Source organism: Cricetulus griseus, assembly GCF_003668045.3.
Source record: "Cricetulus griseus strain 17A/GY chromosome 1 unlocalized genomic scaffold, alternate assembly CriGri-PICRH-1.0 chr1_0, whole genome shotgun sequence".
Lineage (NCBI taxonomy): Eukaryota > Metazoa > Chordata > Mammalia > Rodentia > Cricetidae > Cricetulus > Cricetulus griseus.
In genome coordinates, this window is record NW_023276806.1 from 256,395,105 (window position 1) to 256,416,990 (window position 21,886).

General features: G+C 43.7%; 1 protein-coding gene across 5 annotated transcripts in view; it reads right to left on the reverse strand.

Annotated features, from left to right (window-relative positions):
* Ubr2 (ubiquitin protein ligase E3 component n-recognin 2) overlaps window positions 1–9,010 on the reverse strand; it is an 82,112-nt gene extending 73,102 nt beyond the window's left edge. For 3 of the 5 annotated variants that reach the window (XM_027389150.2, XM_027389149.2, XM_027389148.2), the window contains exons 1-2: window positions 8,797–8,970; window positions 97–356 (exon numbers count right to left, since the gene is read on the reverse strand). In XM_027389150.2, the coding sequence (XP_027244951.1) occupies window positions 97–356; window positions 8,797–8,955 (419 nt within the window). In that variant the 5' untranslated portion in view covers window positions 8,956–8,970. Of the gene's footprint in view, window positions 1–96; window positions 357–8,796 lie in introns of all 5 variants that reach the window. The other 2 variants (XM_027389151.2, XM_027389152.2) reach the window with 1 other exon arrangement.
* Window positions 9,011–21,886: the final 12,876 nt, after the last annotated feature.

Below are 21,886 nucleotides of genomic sequence, written 5' to 3' on the forward strand. Positions count from 1 at the left end.
ACATCACTTCATTAAACTGTAGACTTTTTAAATGTATAATTTCATAATTTGGAAATAATAATCTGAAGGTTTCAGAGGAGAACTGTCAGATTTTACCTGCAAGAGTATGTGGGCTCCCCAACTTTAAACACTCGGCCACAGAGATGAGAAGGCTTGTTTGCCTGTTCAAGCTTTGGAAATCCCAGGGCAGGGTCTTCACCACAGATGTACCACTCCATTGGTCCCAACAGGATGTGCTGTGCAAGTGTGTCTTCCTTCTGTGGGAAAGGGTTGGGACCCCGGCAGTAGATTTTGGGAACACAGTGGGCTAAATGCTGGTATACTTCTCTGGTGAGGTCAGTTGCTTGCAGCCATTTCTTTAGAAAAAGAAAACAATTTTTTAAATAAGGTCAACTGTCTGCTAATTTGAACAATAACACCCAACTTCCTTTTTGGTAAAAATACAATAACAATCATATTTTGCTTATATTGTTATACATTAACATTTTAATTTGGGCCAGCAAGATGAGGAAAAGTGCTTGCCTAATGACTTGATTTCAACCCCAGGACCCCCATAAAGGTAGAAGGAGTAAACAGCCTCTACAAAGTTGTCATTTTTGGCTTGATGTATGTGCCCCTGCCATCTCTCTCTCTCTCTCTCTCTCTCTCTCTCTCTCTCTCTCTCTCTCTCTCTCTCTCTCTCCCCCCCCTTATTCAGACCCCAGTTGTTGTATTCCTTTGACTTCTAATACTTTGCTCAAAAAAATGTTATTCCAATTTTGACAGGGATTTTCATGTCAGGGATGGATGGACAGATGAAGTAGGGGTGTGTGTGTGTGTGTGTGTGTGTGTGTGTGTGTGTGTGTGTGTGTGTGTGTGTGTGTGTGTGTGTGTGTGTGCGCGTGCCTGTGCACACGCGCCATCCTGCAAGAGCCTGGCCTATTAGCTTCCTTCTCTGACCAGCTTCTCTCTATAAATCCTTTCCTCTTTGCCTTCCACTAACCAAACACCTCCCTTTTCTGTGGCTCAAACTTTTTTTTTTGGAGACAGTGTTTCTCTGTGTAGCCCTAGCTGTCCTGGAACTTGCTCTGTAGACCAGGCTGGCCTCAAACTCCGAGATCCATCTGCCTCTGCCTCTCAAGTGCTGGGATTAAAGGCGTGCACCATCACTGCCCAGCTCTGTGCCTCAACTTCTGCTTCCAACTACTTATACATCTGGATATCTCACAAGTACCAACTCAAAATGCCCAAAATTGAACTCACAATCCTCCCACCAACATCAAAATCTGTTACTCTATTTCTCTACTTTAACATGTACCTGATACACAAACCTGAAAGTCTTCCTTCTGCTTCACTCAACATTGTCATTTGTCTTCACCATCAGACAGGCATTCATTCCTCTCTCTCTACAGAACTCCTCATCCCATCCCCAGGAATGGCATAGTCATGTCCTTCCTAGGGGCTCCACCAGCCTTGTCCCTCTGTAAACTTCTCTAACCTCACAACTTGAGTAATTTCTGACAAATATCAATTTGAACATGTCATATAGCTCCCATTATGTTTAAGGTCAAGCCCTGGAATGGCTGCAAAGTCCTCTTGGCTTACTTCCTCTGCCTGAGGCTCTTTCTAGTCACTCTCCTGAGGGAACTTGCTTTGCCTCCTGGGAGGTGTCTTCTAGTCCATTTCCCACCTCCCTTCCTCTTTGTCAGGTGTGAAGCAGTGAGCCCCTGGGTAGACTGGTGAGTGACTGCAAGTATGTTCTTACTCATACTTACATTCCAGAAAGATGACCCACACGGAAAGAGAGCAGAGGGGGAAGTCCAGACCAACTGCATGGGTCAGTTAAGTCTAAGACCAAACCCACTGAGCCCTAGGAAAGGCCCTTTGAAGCACTCCCTTGTCTTTCCTCTCTCTTGCTGTCTCTCCCTGGCCTTCTGCCAAATCCTGCCTCCTCTGCCCATGTGCCCACTGCTCTTTTAAAACTTCTTTGTGCCGTAGTGGTTCTAAGCCAAGAAAAAGATTATAAACCTCAAAACATGAAATAAAATGACCCACTTCTACTAAAACACAGTTAACTGAACTGCTAACACAATTCACAAACCCAGTGTTTACTTAGGCTGCTATCAGAGTCTTGTTTGAAAAAAAAAAAAAAAAAAAAAAAAAAGACTTATTTTCCGGGTATGAGGCTGGACATCTTTAATCCCAGCACTCAGAAGGCAGAAGCGGGCAGACAGCTAGGGCTATGCAGAGAAACCCTGTCTCAAAAAGGGGGGGGGGGTTAACTCCAATTCAAGCTGGGCATGGTGCCCATCCATGAACCCGTAACCAGAAGCAAGAAGATCAAGAATTTAAGGGACTATGATCAAGCAATGCCTAGCACCTGAAGGAGTCAATATCCAGCACCCACATGGTGGTTCACAACCACCCATCACTCTAATTCCAAGGTATGTGATGCCCTCTTCTGAACTCCAAGAGCACCAAGGCATACACATAGTTACACATATATACATCCAGGAAAAATGATATTACACAGCAAATAAATACACGTTAGGCCTTCACTTAGCTATTATCAGCCCACACATTTCCTTCTAAAAACAACATTTTAAATATTTGTGAGGTGGCATATATTAACTTTTTAGTCAATCTCATGTTCCAGAGAACTTGCTAAAAATCTAAACACTTGGTTCATAAAGCTTGGTACTGAAAGAAAGGCCATAACTACAAAATACCGCTTCAGTAAAAGTGAATTTCCAAACATGACCTTCATGTTTGCTTTATATAAACAGGAAGGGACTAAATTATTTTTAAATGACAAAATTTCTTAGGAGACAATCCCACATGTTAAGGACTTTTCCTTTAAAGAGGAGCTATAAATCAAATTTTATACATGCAGGAACACCAAATGTACACGTACACACACACTTTAGGCTCCATAGTTACTAAAAGGGCAAGCACTGGAATCTTACTTACTGAGAGTTTTTTGTTGTTTGTTTGCTTTTGAAACAGAGTCTCTCTACATAGACCTGAATGTTCTGGAACTCTCTATATACACCAGGCTGGCCTTGAGCTCTCAGAGATCCTCTTGCTTCTGCCTTATGAGTGCTAGTATTAAAAGCATGCACCACCACATCTGACTCAACAAATTTTTAAATGCACCTTTATTGGCCACACCCAAGGGTAACATCTAATTGTTTACCCATTGTCAGGTAAGCCAAGATAAGAATAAAAGTTACCAAATTATCCTATGCATTTTTATGAATGAACAAGTAAGAAATCTGAATACAATTTTAACTGAAAACATTATGAAAGGTTTTACTTAAAAGCATTTTTTTCAGTTGGGTGGTAGTGGCACACTAATATCCCAGTGCTTGGGAGGCAGAGGCAGGTGGATCTCTGTGAGTTTGAGGAGGCCAGTTTGGGCTGAAAAAATCCTGTGTCAAAAGAGGGGGCTGTGAATGAGAACTTGAATTTTAAAAAACTCAGTTTAAGTTGGTGAAATAGGTAGGGGAATGGGAACACATGCCTGTGATTCCAGTACTTGGGATGTGGAGGCAGGAGTATCAGAAGTTCGAGGTCACCTTCCAACACTTACGAGTAAAAGTCAATATGGGCCACATGGGGCTCTGTTGTAAAAGAATAAAGAAAAAATTTGCTCTCATCTCTTCTAAAACCTCACTTCTGCAGAATTGTAATCAAGAATAAGAAGGTTCTTAGAAGAAATTACGCAGTATTTATTGTGGCTCCATCAGTGGATGCATCAAATCTGTTGACAAAGTTTCTGCAGTAAAAAAGCAGCTTCAGCTGGAGAAGGTGCTGTGGCTGCAGAGAACCTGACTTCAGTCCCAGCAGCTTTCAACCACCTGTAATTCTAGATCCAGGGGATCTGATGACCTCTTTCGGCCTCTTGAGGGCACCTGCACACATGTGCACAGACACACGCACACAATACATATAAATAACTAAAAATTAAAAATAAATCTTAAAGGAAAGGAAAAAGGTTAAGGCTATTATCCTTACATGAAGCATGTCATTAGTAAAACAAGTATCTAATTTTAAATATCATTTTATTGTGTGCTATTACTTCAAAACATAGCTAAAAAGGCTGCCATATGTTCCCCATCACTTAGAAGTAGACCACTGGGGCTGGTGATCTAGTTTAGCAGTGCAGAACTCATAAGGCCCTGGGTACTCAATACTGCCAGAATATGTAAACAAATGCCAAAGTTTATTGCTGTTGTGTGAAAAATTAAAGCCACCTAATATTTTTGGTCTCTATTACAGGCATCTTAATCTGATTAAACTTAACATGTATCATTATATAAAGCAAGAAAAGCTTAGGATTGTTTCTCACAATGATTGCTCACACATTTCTCAAAATAATAAAATCAACAGCTTTTCATATCAGTTCTCACTTGCTGAAAAAAAACCAAGTCTTCCTCTTAAAACATTATTGGGATTTCCAACTTGGCTGTACTTTAATTTGTCCTTATTTCAGATACATGGACTGGAGCATTTACTACCTTATAAGTCCCCCATTGAGTAAGTAAAGAAACTGTCACCTCATTCCACTAAAGTAAACATGCTATGACAACATTTCCAGCTTTCCTTCTATTGACTGTTAAATTTAAACCTTGGGGTTGAGAAAATATATAAAATAGAAACACAAAAACAAAAGAATCTCTTTCCTACTGCATCTAAGTGTTCTATTGCCAATTAAAACTGCATCCTTCAAGTACATCTGGTTTGCTTTCAAACAAGGCTATGCAACATGTGAGGTAGTTATAAATAGCAATCCCTACTAGTAAAATGGAGTGTGGAATTAGAGGAAAACTGCATTAAGATAGTAGGTAGAAAGATACAGAAATGGGCAATAAGCTCATGACAAGTGTTCAGCATCATGATCAAGTTAAGAAATGGAAATCCAACTCATGAGAAAGTACTTCATACCTAACATAATGACAATCATCAAAAACACACACAAGCGCTGGCAAGAATGTGAAAGCTAAGAGCCCTCCCGCACTGCTGATGGAATATAAAACGCTGCAGCCACTTTGGATACAGGCTGGCAGTTCCTCAAAAGAGTTATTACCATATGACCCAGCAGCTCCACACTAGGGACATGGCCAGGAGAAATCAAAGTGGGCACACACAAAACTCCACACAAATATTCACAGTAGCTCGTTCCGGATATCCAAAAAGCATCAAAGCCCAAATATCTATCCATTCATGATAAAACTATATCCATTCATGTGCTATACCCATCTGTACAAGGGGCTATTGTAATAAAAAAGGAATGAAGTATCAATGCACTCTACAACATTGATAAACATCTGTGAAAAGAAGGAAGAAAAACCATAAAATATATTGTATGGTCGCATTTATATGAAACATTCAGAATAAACGAATCTATGGAGACAGAAAATGGATTAGCAGTTTGTAAAGCTTGGAGATCTGGGAGAAATGGAGGGGGACGTGCTCATTATAAAAGGAAAGTCATGGTCATACAACTCTAGAAATGCACCTCAAACCCCGGAACCACAGTGTGTGCTGATGCCCGTAAGACTGTCCACAATGTTAAAGCTAGAAATAATCAACACACCCACAAAACTCCTCACAAAGTGTCTATAATGAGTGCTGGCAGGGTGGCCTAGTGTTAAAGGAGCTTGCCTGGCAAGCTTGGTGACTTGTGTTTAATCTCCGGAGCCCACATAAAGAAGGAAGGAAAGAATAGACTCCACATGATGTCCTATGACCTCCTCAAGAGTGCCTGGCATGAACGTCATCCACTCTTCACACACACACACACACACACACACACACACACACACACACACACACACACTAGCAAGCCCCAGGGGTCCTCTTGTCTCCTGCTCCCCAGCCACACATTGCTGTGCCTGGCTTTCTATGTGGGTGCTGGGCAGAGAACACAAGTTCTCATGCCAGCATGAAGAAGCATTTGACTGAATGAGCCATCTCCCCAGATCCAAATTTCTTTTCGTTTTGTTTTTGGAGACAAGGATCTCCTATGTAGCACAGGCTGGACTGGCACTCCCAAGTGATCCTGCTGCCTTACCTTCGGAGTGCTAGGATTACACACCAGCTTAGATTTATTTTATGCTGGGGGGAGGGTGCAAGAACAGTACGTGTACTTCCTAAATGATAATCACCTATCAGAACCTACTGGACTAATCATACTTGAATCAGTTCTACCAAGAAAGGGAAGACTGATACTAGCTGGCTTCGATGATCCTCCAAAATCACAGTGTAGAGTCAGCTTAATTGAAATGGATGCAATAGCAAAGTCCTTCTTCTGCCCAATACACGGTGGCAAAAATGTGTCAAGACTGGGTACTCACAGGCCAGGTGTGGAATCACATGCCTGCAAGTCCAGCATGCAAGAGGCTAAGGCAGGAAGGTTGTGAATTCAAGACTAGCCTGGGACACACAGCAAGCCCATTTCAAAATAATGTAACAAAAGACATCAGTACTTATTAAGTTCAAATGGAATTGATCTTAGAAAATTACCAATTACAGAGGTCTAAATTCTACAATAATTACTATTTCTGTTTAACCTTCTCTAAAACTTATTTAATTTAATTGTGTGTGTGTGTGTGTGTGTGTGAGAGAGAGAGAGAGAGAGAGAGAGAGAGAGAGAGAGAGAGAGAGAGAGAGAGAGAGGCTCTTATTACATAGCCCTGGCTGGCCTGGAACTCTATTCAAATCATGCTGGTCTCAAACTGATATGTGCCTGCCTCTGCCTCAGAAGTGCTGGAATTAAAGGAATGTACCACCATACCTGACTAAAATTTACTATTAACCTAAGAGAAAATGTCATGTTAATTTTTAGTTGGAGCCTAAGGTTGAAAGAACAATGAATGTTAAGTATTTGGCATCCTAACATAATACACCCAGTAAACCCTTCTAGATGTAAGGCTAGGAAAAATTATACAGCTGGGGAGTGTGGCATTGATTCTAGTGTGCATCTGCTCTACTTGAAGGACTTCTTTTGACCTTCGGACTACACTTCCTACAGACTAAAAGGAAACTGAGCAAAAAGTAACAGGATTCAGAGAGATATCTTCACAAACTCAGGTAAGCACAAGGTAATAAGGGTCTGTTGGGGATGGAGACGGCTCAGCAGTTAGGGGCACGTACTACTCTTCAACCAGCACCCACAGTGGGCATCTGTAACACTAGTTCTTGGGGATCCAATACCTGCAGTCAGGGTGCAGACATTTGCACTCATACACACACACCCTGATACACAAACACACACACACACACACACACACACACACACAGAAATAAATAAATAAAAAGGTTTTATTGAATTTTCCTTATTTTCCCCACTCCATCTGCTTGAAAATTTCACCACTTAAGAGCTGAGAACAACAGCCTCTGGCACTGGTTTTATAAATGGCTCCTCAGGAACCGCAACAAACTGAAGGTACTCTCATCATTTCTAGAATGGAGTAACACAGCTAATGTCATTAGCCAGCTGATGCAAAAAATGCAGTGGAAGAAAAAAAAAAAAAAACCAAATCCCCACTACTTTGACATAAACAGATTTGACAACAATCAGAAAAGGATACCAAGTCACTATTATTTATTTCCTAATTTTCTTATAACAGGGCTTTCATTTCCTTTTCCAATTTTTGATAAACCGAAGGCAAACGGGGGCTGAAAATCCTTGGGTTGTGCAATTTCACACAGAAAAAAACATGAAAACAGGCTGCACACCTTAGTCTTACAAAAATAAAAAATATATAAAACTTAGAAAGACTCCAGGCAACAATGTATTTTTAAAAAGTTTATCACCTTTATCCTCTCACCGACTTCCACCTGAACATCCATAGTCTCACCAGTTCACTCCAAATAGTCAACAGCCTCACATCCCAAATACCGTCATGCAGTGTGCTGACGTGTTGAAGAGCCACTCATTTCCTAAGAGCTTTTTCAACTGGAGGCCTTCGAGACGGCTCCAATTGTTTGAACCATTCATAGTCACTGTGGACAATCTGTTCTGAGAGGTGTCCCCTGCCCTCACTGGCAAAAGATGACACTGAGTTTGCTGGAGTTGTTGTTTTTATAATTTTGCTGCTTATAACAGCATTGTTCATATTACATTTTTAGTCCTTACTGAGTTTGAATGGCTTAAGTTTAGGGCCTAAGGGCTGCTGACACACTGTGATCAACTTTTATCATTAATGAGCTTGCATCTGTTAACCAAAGCTGCTTTCTCAAAGTTATATAACGTTTTGCTCTCGTCCAACTTTTCCCAACTTCTAGAAAAATGACTGTATTTTAAAAAAAAATCTCCCAGTCGCCATGATCAGCAAAGGTGTCAAGACACTACCTTGCACACAGGCACTAATGTTGCCATCTGACTAAACAAAACAAGAGCAAAACAACTTTTTCAAAAAGCACTGAGGGGCCAATGTGGGTCTGTAATGTTTGCAGCCTGGGTGCCCCCGGCAGTCCCAGCAACAAAGTTGGTGAGGACAACATGCCTAAGAGCAGACACTGCTCTGCTATCCCAAGAAAAGGAATCACAAGATAAAGTAGGGCGACTATACGACAACGCTAGGAAGCCGCTCGTCCACAGCCGGCATAAAGGGCAAAGGCCCAAGTGTTGTAGATTTAATGGAGGATGAAGAAGAGGGATAATGAAAGCGCCGTGGTGGAGTCGCCAGGTATAAAGGGGCCTGGGGACCTCTGAGCACGGAAGGCTGGGAGCAGGCTCGTTGGCCTCCTGGGTCCTTATCCCCCAGGACAGGGCCAGCGCGGCTGTTACCCGAAGTCAGTGGCACGCACCGGGATTTCCAGGACTCCGTTCCTCCCCCGGGGCGCGGCCTGCGAGGGCCGGACATAGCCCTCCCGGGCTCCCGCTCTCACCCCTGCGATCTCCTCGGCAGAACATTCCAGCAAACTGCGGTCGATGGCCTGCACCTCGGACTCCAGCTCCGACGCCATCTTCTCTCCTTTCCCCTCCCCGGGCGCTCTCGCCGCTGTCGCCTCTCCCCGGGCCTCGGCTTCGCTTCTGCTCCCACAGCCGCGACGGTCGCCCCTGTCCTGGGGCCGTCAGTCCCGGGCCGTCCCGGCGGCCGCGAGCCGAGCCGCGCAAGGAGCAAAGCGGGACGCGAACCTGCAGCGAGGACGGCGGCCGCTTGCGCGCGCGCCCGGGCTCAGCGCCCAGAAGTCAAGTCGCCGCCTCGCCCGTGACCCGGGGAAGGACACCGAGAACCCCAGGCCTGGCACTCCCGCTGGCCACTACCGCGTTCAACGCCAAGAGAGGGGCAAAAACACCCAGGCGGAGGAGCAGAGCATTCTGGGTACTGTAGTCGTTCCCAGCACGGCCAGGGAGCGAAGTGAAGCCTCTAAAATGACTCGGCGCGCGAGCATCATGGGAGTTGTAGTCCATCCTCTGGCGGAAGCCTGGAAGACGACAACATAGAATCCGCGAGAGGGACTTCAACGCCAGAAGAGCGAAATAACGTGTGAACCGTCGTTTTAGTCTCCTAATCCCAATTATTCTTGTCATATTTTGATCTCCCCAGCACCACTAACAGTTCCTGGCGCGACAGACACTCAGCTGTCAGTCAAAAGTCTGATGTCTGACAAGCCCTCAATTGTCAAAAGAATGAATGAACCGCGCGTTCTATCCTGAGGTTCTAATGCCTTGTCACCCTTGCACTAGTCATCGAGGTGTATTTAGTACCGGGGTCTAGAAAAGTTTGAAGACATATATTTTTAAACTTCGAAAGTAGTTTAGTTTATGACCACTGACTGAGTTTTTTGTTTTTGTTTTTTAAGCTTTGATGCAAAAGAAAAATAGTCTAACGAGCACACTTAAAGACCCACTGCCGGGGTTCCGGGAGCAGAACAGCCCTGGAAGCGCGCACTTACTTCCGCGTCCAGACCGCCTGCGTCCTGCGGCTGCGCGGAGGGAGAGCCAGGGAGATGAGCTGCCCCTGCTATTGTTTTTTCCAGGTTTTCCAAGGTTGAAAGGAAAAAACCAAAAACAACAACAACAAAAAGCTTCAGGGTCCAATGGCAGTCAGTCCACAAGGCAGCAGAAGAGGTACTGGGTATTTTCCAGCTAGGTTGCTGCAAGATTATACTGACTGAACTAGAGGGTGTAGCCATCGTTTTTTCTAAAAGCAGGTTGATCAGAGGCTGGTATGTACTGACTGTAATTTGTGACGTGCATTTGAATACCTTTTAAATGATCATCGTGGAGAAGTTTAGGCTCTCCCAGGTGACCAGACTCCAGTTGCCCTGTAGGAAAAGGCTGATGTTTTTGTTATTGGAGTTGTTAAGATTAGATCTTGCAGCCTGGCAGCCCTAACAAGTGAGACTTGGTTATTTGTCCTCAATAGGACAGTTAAAGAGGCACACAATAATGAAAAAGCAAAGAAGGAGACTTTTCGATATAGCTACGTTAGGAAGAGGGACAAAAAAGCCCAGTGACCTATCCTCCTGGCCCCTGAAGTTCATCACCTTGTTGAGGTGTTAGTAGAAGGCAGTCCTGGTCAAGGTGAGGTCCAATCCATCGCTGATCTATCATTGTCTTGATTCCAGTCTCCTGCAAGGCACACAAGCAAGCTGTAGAAACTGTTAGAAATCTCTTTCTGGCTCTGGTTGATACCAGACACCTAACTCCTATTCCTTGGGGTCCATTGTCTTAATAGCCTGCTAGCTAAAGGGAGAAGCACAAATGCCTCATCAGCATGACTTCATGCCTGCGAGGGATGAAGAAAATGGTGGATGCCTTGGATGCTAGGGAATGAAAAAGCATTAACTACCATCAGGAGCTGGGCCCTGGAAGAGTATCTCAGGTGTTTTGAATGAGAGTGGACCCTATAAGGGCTTATATATTGGAATGCCTGGTCCCTAGTTGGTGGAACTGTTTGGAGCAGGTGTGTCATTAGGGTAGGGCTTTCAGGTTTCAAAAGCCCTTTCTATTTCCAGTTAGCTCTTACCTCTGCCTGCTGCTTGTGGATCAGATGCAGGCTCTCGGCTCTGCTCCAGCGCTGTGCCTGACAACTTGCCTCCACATTCCCGCACCATGGTGTCGGCTTGCTCTCTGACATGGTGAGCTGCAATCAACGCTTTCCTCTGTAAGTTGCCTTGGTCATGGCACCTTATCACAGCAACAGAAAAGTACCTAAGGTGGCACTCATTCTTTGGAACTCTGCCTTAAACTCATAACCCTCAACAAAGAGAAAGACTAGCCCCAAATTACTCAGATTGTTAAGGCCCCTCTGTTATGACAAAGCTCATGGCGGACCTTGTGGATTCCATGGCAGTCGAGGGTGACCAAGGCAGAGATACAAAAAATATCCCAGGCAGACAGCTTAGTGAGAAGTTTTATTAAAAAGGGAAAGGGGAGGCAGGAGGAAAGAGAAAAGAGGTAAAGAGATGCAGAGACAGAAGAGAAGAGTGAGACAGAAAAAGACCTGTCTGCCCAGGGGAACAGCAGGAAAGAGAGAGCTTCAGCTGCGGGGTTCTTTCTTTCAAATGGGTTCTTTGTTCATTCTGAGTAGGGTACTGCCTGAGTGCATTCTGCCAGGTGACAGGGGCAGGCCAACATATTGCCTGAATCCTTACACCCTCCATAAGCAAGCATGTCCACAGCCCCAAAATGTTACTTTTTAAGTAGAGATAAAACTTTTTCACACATATAAAAATATCTGCTGTTGGACAGGGGATGGATCTTGCCTACCATGTACTAGGTCCTAGGTTTGATTTCCTAGCTAAAATAAAACAAAAATATTACTACTGGGCTTATAAGATGCCTCACTGGGTAGAGGAGCTTGCCATACAAACTTGACAACTGGAGTGTCACCATTAGAGACTGTGGTGAAAGGAGAGAAATAACTCAGTATCTGTCCTCTGACCTTCATACATGGCATGGCATAACCACACAAATCATAAAGTTATGCTTTTAATAAAAGAAATATGAAGAACTTGTGAGAGCTCAGTGGTTAAGAGTGTTTGTTGCTCTTGCAGAGGACCCAGGTTTGATTCCCAGCACCAATATGGTGGTTCACAACCATCCATAGCTCCAGTCCCTGGGCATCTAATGCCTTCTTGCCTCCTAACGCAACAGGTGCACACACGGTGCATGTACATTCTAAGCAGACAAAACAGTTGTACAAGTAAATAAAAAAAAGTAAATAAATCTTGAGAAAAGAATGGATGCTACAGAATTATTTGCATACCTATCAGGCATGCTAACCTTCTTAATTTACATATTTACAGTTCTGAGCCAGACAAAGGTTAGGACAATTTATGGTTTTGTTTTGTTTCTGGTTTTCCTACTATTGTATTATTCAAAGTCTTAAAAGATATTTCCAGGCTTAATGGCACACACCTTTAATCCCAGGACTCTGTGGGCAGAAGCAAGGGGATTCCTGTGTGTTAAAGTACAGTCTGTATATACAGTTCCAGGATAGCCAGGGCTATATAGTGAAACCTGTTGTGGAATATTATTTTAAGATGAGGTACATTTGTTTATGCTGTAGAACATTTGTTTAATGATGCAAGGATGTATTGTTTATGTTGCATTTGTTTAACTCTGTGAAGTTGTGATTCTTTGCCTGTCTAAAACACCTGATTGGTCTAATAAAGAGCTGGACAGCCAATAGCTAGGCAGGAGAAAGGATAGGATGGGGCTGGCAGGCAGAGAGAATAAATAGAAGGAGCAAGAAAAGATGGAGAAGAGGACTTCAGGGGCCAGCCACCCAGCTACACAGCCAGCCATGGAATTAGAAGTAAAGAAAAGTATACAGATGTTCTTTTTAAAAATTCTTGAGCTGGATGGGTTACCAATTATTCTTAGTTAGGGTTTCTGTTGCTGTGATAAAACACCATGCCCATAAACAAGTTGGAAAAGAAAAGGTTTATTAGGCTTACACTTGAACATTGCCATTCATCATTGAAGGGAGTCAGGAACTCAAATAGGGCAAGATCCCAGAGACAGGAGCTGATACAGTGGCCATGGAGGACTGCTAACTAGCTTGCTTCCCATGGCTTGTTCAACCTGCCTTCTTAGAGAACCCAGGACCAGCAGCCCAAGGATGGCACCACCATAGCCTGGGCTTTCCCCTATTGATCACTAAATGAGAAAATGCCTTACAGCTGGATCTCAAGGAGGCATTTCCTCAGCTGAGTCTCCTTCCTTTGATGACTCTAGCTTGTGTCAAGTTGACACACAAAACCACCCAGTACATCAGTATTTCCCTTTTCATTATGAATATCTTAAGACAGTGGTTCTGAAGATTGTCCATGAGCCATGTCTTGTACAATATGGACTTCTAGAGCCTGGGAATGAGATATCAGAACTTCTGATTCAGTGGGTACTACTTGAACTTGTAGATTGCATTTCTATGGCTCTAGCTATTTCTTAGACTAGGGACAAATATTGAGACCCACAGATTTATGAAGCAACACATATTAATATCTAATTTCATATATAATATGCATATAAATTCATATATAACTTTTTTTGAAGCAGGGTCTCTATGAAGCCTAAGCATTTACTATGAAGATCAGGCTGGCCTTGACCTTGCAACAGTCCTCTTCCTCTGCTTCCTGGGTGTTGAGATTCTAGGTGAGCACCACCATGACCTGTCTGTAATCCCCCATGTATTGTTTTAACAATAATTCACATATTTGGCTGGCTGAATTTTCCTTATCACTCATTTATGAACACTCTCCAATCTTATCATTATTTGTTTTTTGAAATATGCTTAAGTCTCCAAATGTGTGTAGCTCTGTGGATGCCTTTTGTTGTTGATTTATCCTTGTGTTGTACTGTGGGCAGAGCAGCTGACCCATATGACATAATTTCCTTAGTAGTTGATGACATTTGTTGTCTGGACTAGGAGGTGTATGGCCAAAGAACTCTTCAAAGCCACTATGTCTCCTAATGTCACCTTTGATTCTATTTCCTCTTGCAGCTTTTATGTTTGAGTTCTGTTTCTCTTCTGCAGGACCACCACCTCCTCCTCCTCCACCTCCTCTTCCCCCCTCCTCCTCCTCCACCTTCTCCCTCTCCTCCTCCTCCTCCTTCATCCTGTGTGTATATACGTATGATGTGGGGTGTGGGGGTGCATGCCAAGCACATGAGTGGATATCAGAGAGTAAGTCTGTGAAATTGGTTCCCTTCTTCCACCTTTTAATAAAAATCTTATTTTATTATTTTGATTTTATATATATTTGATTATATATATATATATATATATATATATATATATATATATATGGGGAGGTTTTGCCCACATGTGTGCAGATGTCCTTGGAGAGCAGAAGAGGGCATCAGGTCCCCCAGATTTGGATATAGATGGTTGTGAACTACCCAGTATGGGCTTTGGGAACTAAGCTCAGGTCCCCTGCAAGAGCAGCAAGCACTCTTGACTCAAAGCCATTTCTCCAGCCCCTTTCTCTTCACCTTTATGTGGGTTTGGAGCATCAAATTCAGGTAACTAGGTTTGCTCAGCAGTTTTAACCAGTGAGCCACATCTGTAGCCCTGGAAGAATCGTCTAGATAGTAAATTCCCTCTGCAGGTGAGCTACGTTTTGAGTTTTAACTTTTAATGACTCCATGCTTCCTTTCTAAGAAGTGTATTTAGGTGGCGACTTTTGGAAACCTGTTTTCAAAGCATGTATCTTCAAATTAGTTTTTTCTTTGCTCTTTAAGGATAGACATTCTGGACAAATTATGGGTTGAGAATCTACCTTGGTACCCTCAGAGAATCATATACTCTAGACCAATTTTGATGTTGAAGGAACCGGCTTCCCTTTTGGCAGCCATAACGGTTGAACATGTGCTTCTATGACCTTGCCCTAGACACTAGAAAGTCAGATTCCTGTCTTGTGACAAGGAACCAATCAGAAGTTAGCTGGTGGCGCTATGCTTTACGACCCTGGGTGTGCTTTACGGACAAGCTCACAGCAATGACGCAGAGAGCATAACAACCACCCTGGGAGGGCCTGTGGGCCATAACAACCAGCTGACCAATCAACACAGGGCAAGCCCTCCAAGCCTGGAAGCACACCAATCGTGAGCCTGTGCGTACCCCTAGACACTCCCCTTACGCTGCCCTATAAGATCTTTTGGGAGCCCGTAGGAGCCATCTTTTCTAGCTGTCCGCCATGGCGGGTGGGTGAAAGACCCGAGCTAACATGGGGTTAGCTCGTTAAATTACAATAAAGCCTCATGCAGTTTGCAGCAAGCTCTCGAATCTGCCTGGTGATTGGGGTGACCGAGAACGTGGCCTGGGACCCCGGATACTTGAGTTTTCGGGGGTCTAACAATGTCAGTTTCTTGACTTGTGTTTCCCTCACAGTATTCAATTGAACAGCATTGCTCCCCTAAAATTATTTAAGGTTCTGGGTTTTTTGTTGTTGTTGTTTTGTTTTTTTTTGTTTGTTTTTTGAGACAAGGTTTCTCTGTATTGCTTTGGAACCTGTCCTGTCCTGGAACTCACTCTGTAGACCAGGCTGGCCTCTCTGCCGGTCTCTGCCTCCTGTGTGCTGGGGTTAAAGGCATGTGCCACCAACGCCCAGCTCATTTTACTATTTTTCTAAGTTATTTTATTTATGTGCATATGTGCAGATCTCTGTGCGTGTATGGCACGTGTGTGTGGGTGCCCTTGGAGGCCAAAAGAGGGTTCTGAACCCCTTGGGTTATGAGCCAACTGATGTGGGTTCTTGAAAATGAACCTGGACCATCTAAAAGAGCAGGAATTACTCTCAATCATGGAGACATCTTTAGATGGACTTTCTTTTCTGCCACCAGCTGCAAATAATGACATGGAAACTTCTTATTAATTATGAAAGCTCGGCCTATAGCTTAGGCCTGTTCATAACTAGCTCTTATAACCTAAATTAACTCATTTACATTGATCTACATTCTGTCATGTGACGTTACCTTTCGTTCATCTTGCATTTCCTGTTTCTTCTCCATCTGGCTGGTGACTCTGCCCTTCTTCCCAGAGTCCTCTCTGTCCCCAGAAGTCCCACCTAGCCTCTTTCTAGCTATTGGCCATTCAGCTCTTTATTAAACCAATCACAGCAATATATTTCACACAGTGTACAAATATCCCACAATGCATGTTTCCAGTCACAGGAGGAAATTCGTAAAGGAATCCTTTATGTTCAGAGTCAAGGCAAAGCCTTGTCTGCTCTCAGTGAATACTTTTCTCCAGTGTTGCCTTTTAATGGTGCTACATTCCTCTGCTGCCTGGGGTTTGTGTAGGAGGTCAGCCTCAATCTCAGTGTTTCTTAGACACATGTCTTGTCTTCAGTTTCCGTATAAGCATTTAACCCTAAGCTCTAACTGTCAGTTAATAGCTTGAATTGAATGCCTCATGACAGGGTTGGGGAGGGGCTGGAGGTCTACATCAAAATTTGAGGAGGTGGAAAGCAGATGGATGAAAAGCAGCCAGTTTAGCAATCTGAATCCAGAAGTCACAGCCAGGAGTAGAAAAACTCGGTTCAGATGAGGAAAATGGCTCAGTCAGTTGGAGAGCCCAGTGTCTCATTGGGCATGATGGTGCACTTGGACATGGAGACAGAAAGATCAGAAGTTCAAGGTCATTCTTAGGTACACAATGAGTTTGAAGCCAGTCTGGATTACACAAGACCTTGTCTCAAAATAAGTAAATAAAAATCAAACATAAGTCAATAAACCAGAAACCCATGTTGATTTTATTTTAAAGATTTATTTATTATGTATACAGTGTTCTGTCTGCATATATCTATGCAGGCCAGAAGAGGGCACCAGATCTCATTATAGATGGTTGTGAGCCACCATGTAGTTGCTGGAATTGAACTCAGGATCTCTGGAAGAGCAGCCAGTGCTCTTAACCTCTGAGCCATCTCTCCAGCCCCCATGTTGATTTTTTTTAAACAAACAATGCTCCTTATAGTTCCATAGTAATCTATGACAGACACACCATTATGTAGTTATCTTTTCTTTTCAAGACAGGGTTTCTCTCTGTAGCCCTGGCTGTCCTGGAACTTGTTTTTTAGACCAGGCTGTCCTCAAACTCAGAGATCTGCCTACCTCTGCCTCCCAAGTGGTGGTATCAAAGGCATGTACCTCTATGCCTGGCTTTATGTATTTATCTTTATTGTGGAATTCATCAACTCCTTCTGGTATTGCATGTGATAAGCATAATATTGAATAAAATTTCTTTTTCAGATAATTACCAAATTCATTTTCAGTATAGCAAAGGATAAAAGCAAGCTGTAACTCTGGAATGCTTTGCCTTTGTCCCCTTAAGAGCACTGGCTGCTCTTCCAGAGGTCCTGGGTTTGATTCCCAGCACCCACATGGTGGCTCACAACCACCTGTAACTCCAGTCCCAGGGGATTAGCTCCCTCTGCTGGTCTGGAAGTACAGGCATACATGCAGGCAAAACACTCATAATTTTTAAAAAATTTACAATAAAACAAAAAGAAATTCCCTCTTGTGCTGGGGCTATTTATCAGTTATTTATCTCTAACATTGTGTTCATTCTTGGATCCACCATAATTTTCTTCAAGCATTTTTGCAGTGGTTTCCCAAGAATGGCTGTATCAAAAAGCACTCCAGGATTCTCATAGCTTCTGGTACTACTATCAAGACATCCACAGCTATTTTTATGTCTGATGTTTTATTGCCGACCTGGTTTTCTGCCTCAGGAAATCTACAGGTTCTTCTTTTCATCCTTACAATTCTGGGTTTTCACAGTGATGTGATTTAATAAGAGTTCATTTCCATCCACTGGTGCTAGAACCAAGTAGAACCTCCTTCCCTCCGTCCATCCTTCCTTCCCTCCCTTCCTCTTGTTGTTTCTTTAGGCGTGTATATATTTGTGGCCTAATTTCATGTGTGTATTGTGGAATGGGAATGGGCATGTGTCTATGTGTGGGGTGTGAGTGTGCATGTGTGTGAGACCAGATGCTGATCTCGAGTGTCTTCCTTGATCCTTCTCTACTGTTTACTGAGGCAGGCTCACTATCGGAATTGGGAACCCTGCTAATTTCGCTAGGCACCTTGCACTATGGGTTCCACTGTCTTCACATCAACAGTGCTGAATTCCGGGCAGGCTGGGGATCCGAATTCTGGTCCTCACATTTGCAAAGCAAGCATTTTATCCACCGAGCCATCTCCCAAACCCCTACTAAGTGGACCATTTCTACCTGAAAATGTATCTTCAAGGTTTGGGAAATTTTAAATGATTAGTTTTTAAAAACCCAACATTCTCCTTAATCAGTTACGATTGACATTTAATTCAATCCATTAATTACTTTTTCCAGTTGCAACAATAGTCAAACCCATCTATAGTAGAGTTTAGGTCTGAAATGAATGTGATTCTCTCTGTCTTCCTGAATCTCATGTGTTCAGTCTGCCCACAGCTGACACATAAAAAGCCATTTTGTTTATGCCTTGTGCTGCCTCCCACTGTAGGGATTAATACCTCCCTGTTGAGGACTTCACTTTGACCAACTGAAGCCATCATGAGGGCCTCAGGATGAAGCCAGATTGGTGGTGCATGCCTGTAATCCTGGCAATCAGGAGGTGGTGGCAGGAGGACCAGGAGTTGATGGTCATCCTTGGCTACATAGAGAGTTTGAGGTCAGCCTGGGCTATATGAGACCCTGTCAAGGAAAAGGGAGGGGAAGAGAGGAAAGGATAAAGGGAATGGGGAAAAGGAGAGGAGAAAGGGATAGTGAAGAATGGAAGGGAATGGAGGGGGTGGGAGTAGAAGGGAGGGACTGGGAGACTAGGACCAGAGCAGCCATTCAGGGAAAAGAAAAATTAACCAAATACCTCTTTGTCCTTCCTCTTTCATGATTTGATTCTCAGATATGTAGTTTGCTTTTATCTGCTTATTTTAAAAGTGCTTCTATTTTTTACTTTAAGCTCTCTAATAGATTGTAAAAACATGCATTTTTGTTCCAGATTACTCAGTAGTTATCCTTATGTTATTTGTAGCATTTTATAAAACCCCAAAAGGGGCCAGAGACAGCTTAGTGCTTGCTGCTGTTGCCTAGGACTGGGGTTGTGTTCCCAGCACCCACAAATGCCTATAACTCCATCTCCAGGGCATCTGACACCCTCTTGTGGCTTCCACAGGCCCCAGTGCACACATGGCATGCATGCTCAGAGGCATTATCCACCAGTACAAGTAAATAAAAATGAGTTAACAAATTAAAGAATGGAGGTGTGTCATTAGACTCACGAGTTCACTTGCCCTTTCCTGGTTTATAAGTCTCTTCTTGTTCCTTGCCCCAGCCTCTGTTTATCAAGGAGGGTTGAAAATTCCTCAGCAGCATCTATCAGGTCATTTTGTAGGTGGTAGCTCAGATATACCCAGGGTTTAGCCCATTTATTCGTGACACTTGTACCTGTTCCCAACTATCTGTACTTACCTTTGGTCCTGCTGCTGTAGAGTTATGCGATGAGGGACAATAGATATTTTTATATTACATTTAAAACTATTTATTTATCTATGGCTGAGAGAGCATTGTGCCACCACGTACACATGGAGGTTAGAGGGGTAACACATGGGAGTCAATTCTCTCCTTCCACCATGTGGGTCCCAAGGATCATACTCAGTTGGAGTTGGCATGCAGCATCCTTACCCAGTGAGCCATCTTGCCACCATGGGAGCCGTTCTTTTATGAGCATATGACTTCTGCTGGGCATGGTGGTGCATACCTGCGTGGTAGAAGCAGGAAGTCCAGGTGTTTGGGGCCAGTCTCAGGTACTTGGGGAGATAGAGGGTAGCTTGTGTTATGTGAGACCCTGTCTTAGGAAGCAAATGAATGAGTTGTTAGAGAATTTTAGGCCTTGTATTCCTAAGTTGGGGGAATTCTCAGCTGCAATATGAGGGACATAGTCTTTTCTTTTACCTGGGAGGATAGGCAAATTTGAAGTGCAGTTTTAATTTTGATTGTGTGTGAATGTGGATGAGTTTGTGTCATGGCCTGTGCATGGGGTTCAGAGGAGACAACCTTAGAAGTTTGCCTTGACTCACATGTCACCTTGCTTGAGGCTGAATCAAACAAGTTAGTCATGGGATATGCTGAGCCACCTGGCCCAGAATCCTCTAGGAATTCTCTTGTTTCCACAGCCACCTTTCTGTAGGAGAGCTGTGGTTACACATGTATGTGTGTGTCCAGGTTTGTAGGAGAGCTGTGGTTACACCTGTATATATGTGTCCAGATTTTTATAGAAGTTATTGGGATTCAAACTCAGATCCTTACACTTGACAGGCAGATGCCACCGTCCCAACCCTGAAAGGATCCTAAAAAAGTTAGGTTATAAATCTGTTCTTTTTTTTTTTTTTCAAGACAGAGTTTCTCTGTGTAGCTCTGACTGTCCTGGAACTCACTCTGTAGACCAGGCTGGCCTCGAACTCACTAAAATCCTCCTGTCTCTGCCTCCCACATGCTAGGAATAAAGGCATGTGCCATCACTGCCTGGCCATAAATCTATTCTTAAGTCATCGTAGCTGTGAAACTGGACAGCAGTTAAATACAATCTATGTGTTAGCAACTAGTGAAACACTTACCAGCAGATACAGGACTAGGGAAAGGCTAACCCCACAGGGCTGGGCTGACTCAGCATGGAGAGGTGCTTTCATACATGTCTGATGACTTTTTATCCCCTAAACCTGCAAGGTAACTGGAGAGACCTGAGAGTTGTTCTTTGACCTCCACACTGGCCCTGTGGCCTGTGTGCACCATGCTCACACATTTGTGAACACGCAATAAATAAATATTTAAAATGAAAGTGCTGTGTGGAACCCAGCAGGGATGTAGCCAGCATTGCCTCACAAGCACAGGGTCCTGGGATTCATCCCTGGCACCATGTAAGTAACATGTGGATGTTAAATAGGCACTTTGGACTCATGCAGAGACAGGGTCCTTCCTCCTGTTACTCTGTTCGTGTCCACCTGCCTGTCTTATCCTGCAGAACCAGTATGCCTTTGTACATGGAATTCCTGACAGAGACTTTAGGGTTTCACACCATTCATACTTGATTCTGTCAGAGTTATTCATCTATTCCATCCATAGAATTTTACTCTATGCAGGCAAAATGCCAGCCTCCCATCCAGTGGACTGACCGTCAGCCTTGCCTGGGAACTGAAACACAAGCAGAAGGTCCCGTTTCCTCTGTAGAGCCCGAGTTCAAATCAATGGGTCCTCTGCCATTGATTTTGCTCACTGTAATGTCATCTCTCACCCTTTTCTCAAAGTAGCCCTTCAGGCAGAGACTGACTGCTGGCCAGGAGAGTTTCAAATGACCTTGGAGCCATCCTCAGACGCGTATCCTCCGCGATACTACTGGGGGCCTGCAGGGGGCGCTCCCGTCCAGGGCTGGCCTTGGTGCAGGACCGACTTTCTGTGGGGCTCAGCTTTCTTATGCCCGCAGTCTTTCTTTAACAATAGAGCTTGCGTTTGTTTAACTGTGACCCGGTGGCACAGCTGGGGACCCAGAAGGACTCTGTGTCGCTTTGTTATTTTAGGATTCATAAGCATCTAGGAAGTGACATTCAAAATGACATCCTCAGGGCAGACGGCCAGAAACCAAGTCCTTCCGCTCCCGAGGCCATGCCAGAAGCCAGGATGCTGGTTGAGATCCGTGCTTGCTTTTCAGTAGTAGGGGGTTGAGAGAGAAAATCCTGCCTGGCGCAGGTTGAATTCTTCTGCGCACCAGCCTGAGACAAACTAGTGTGTTCACCACTGCGTTTTCTTTCAATTGATGGAGCTTCCTTTTCATTCAATAAGATAAGGTAAAAAAAAAAAAAAAAAAAAAAAAAAGCCAAAAACAGAGGTTCAGGCATAGTTGTCGAATTACCCCTGGTTAATATATCACCACTTCGTAGAGTAACTTGAATGT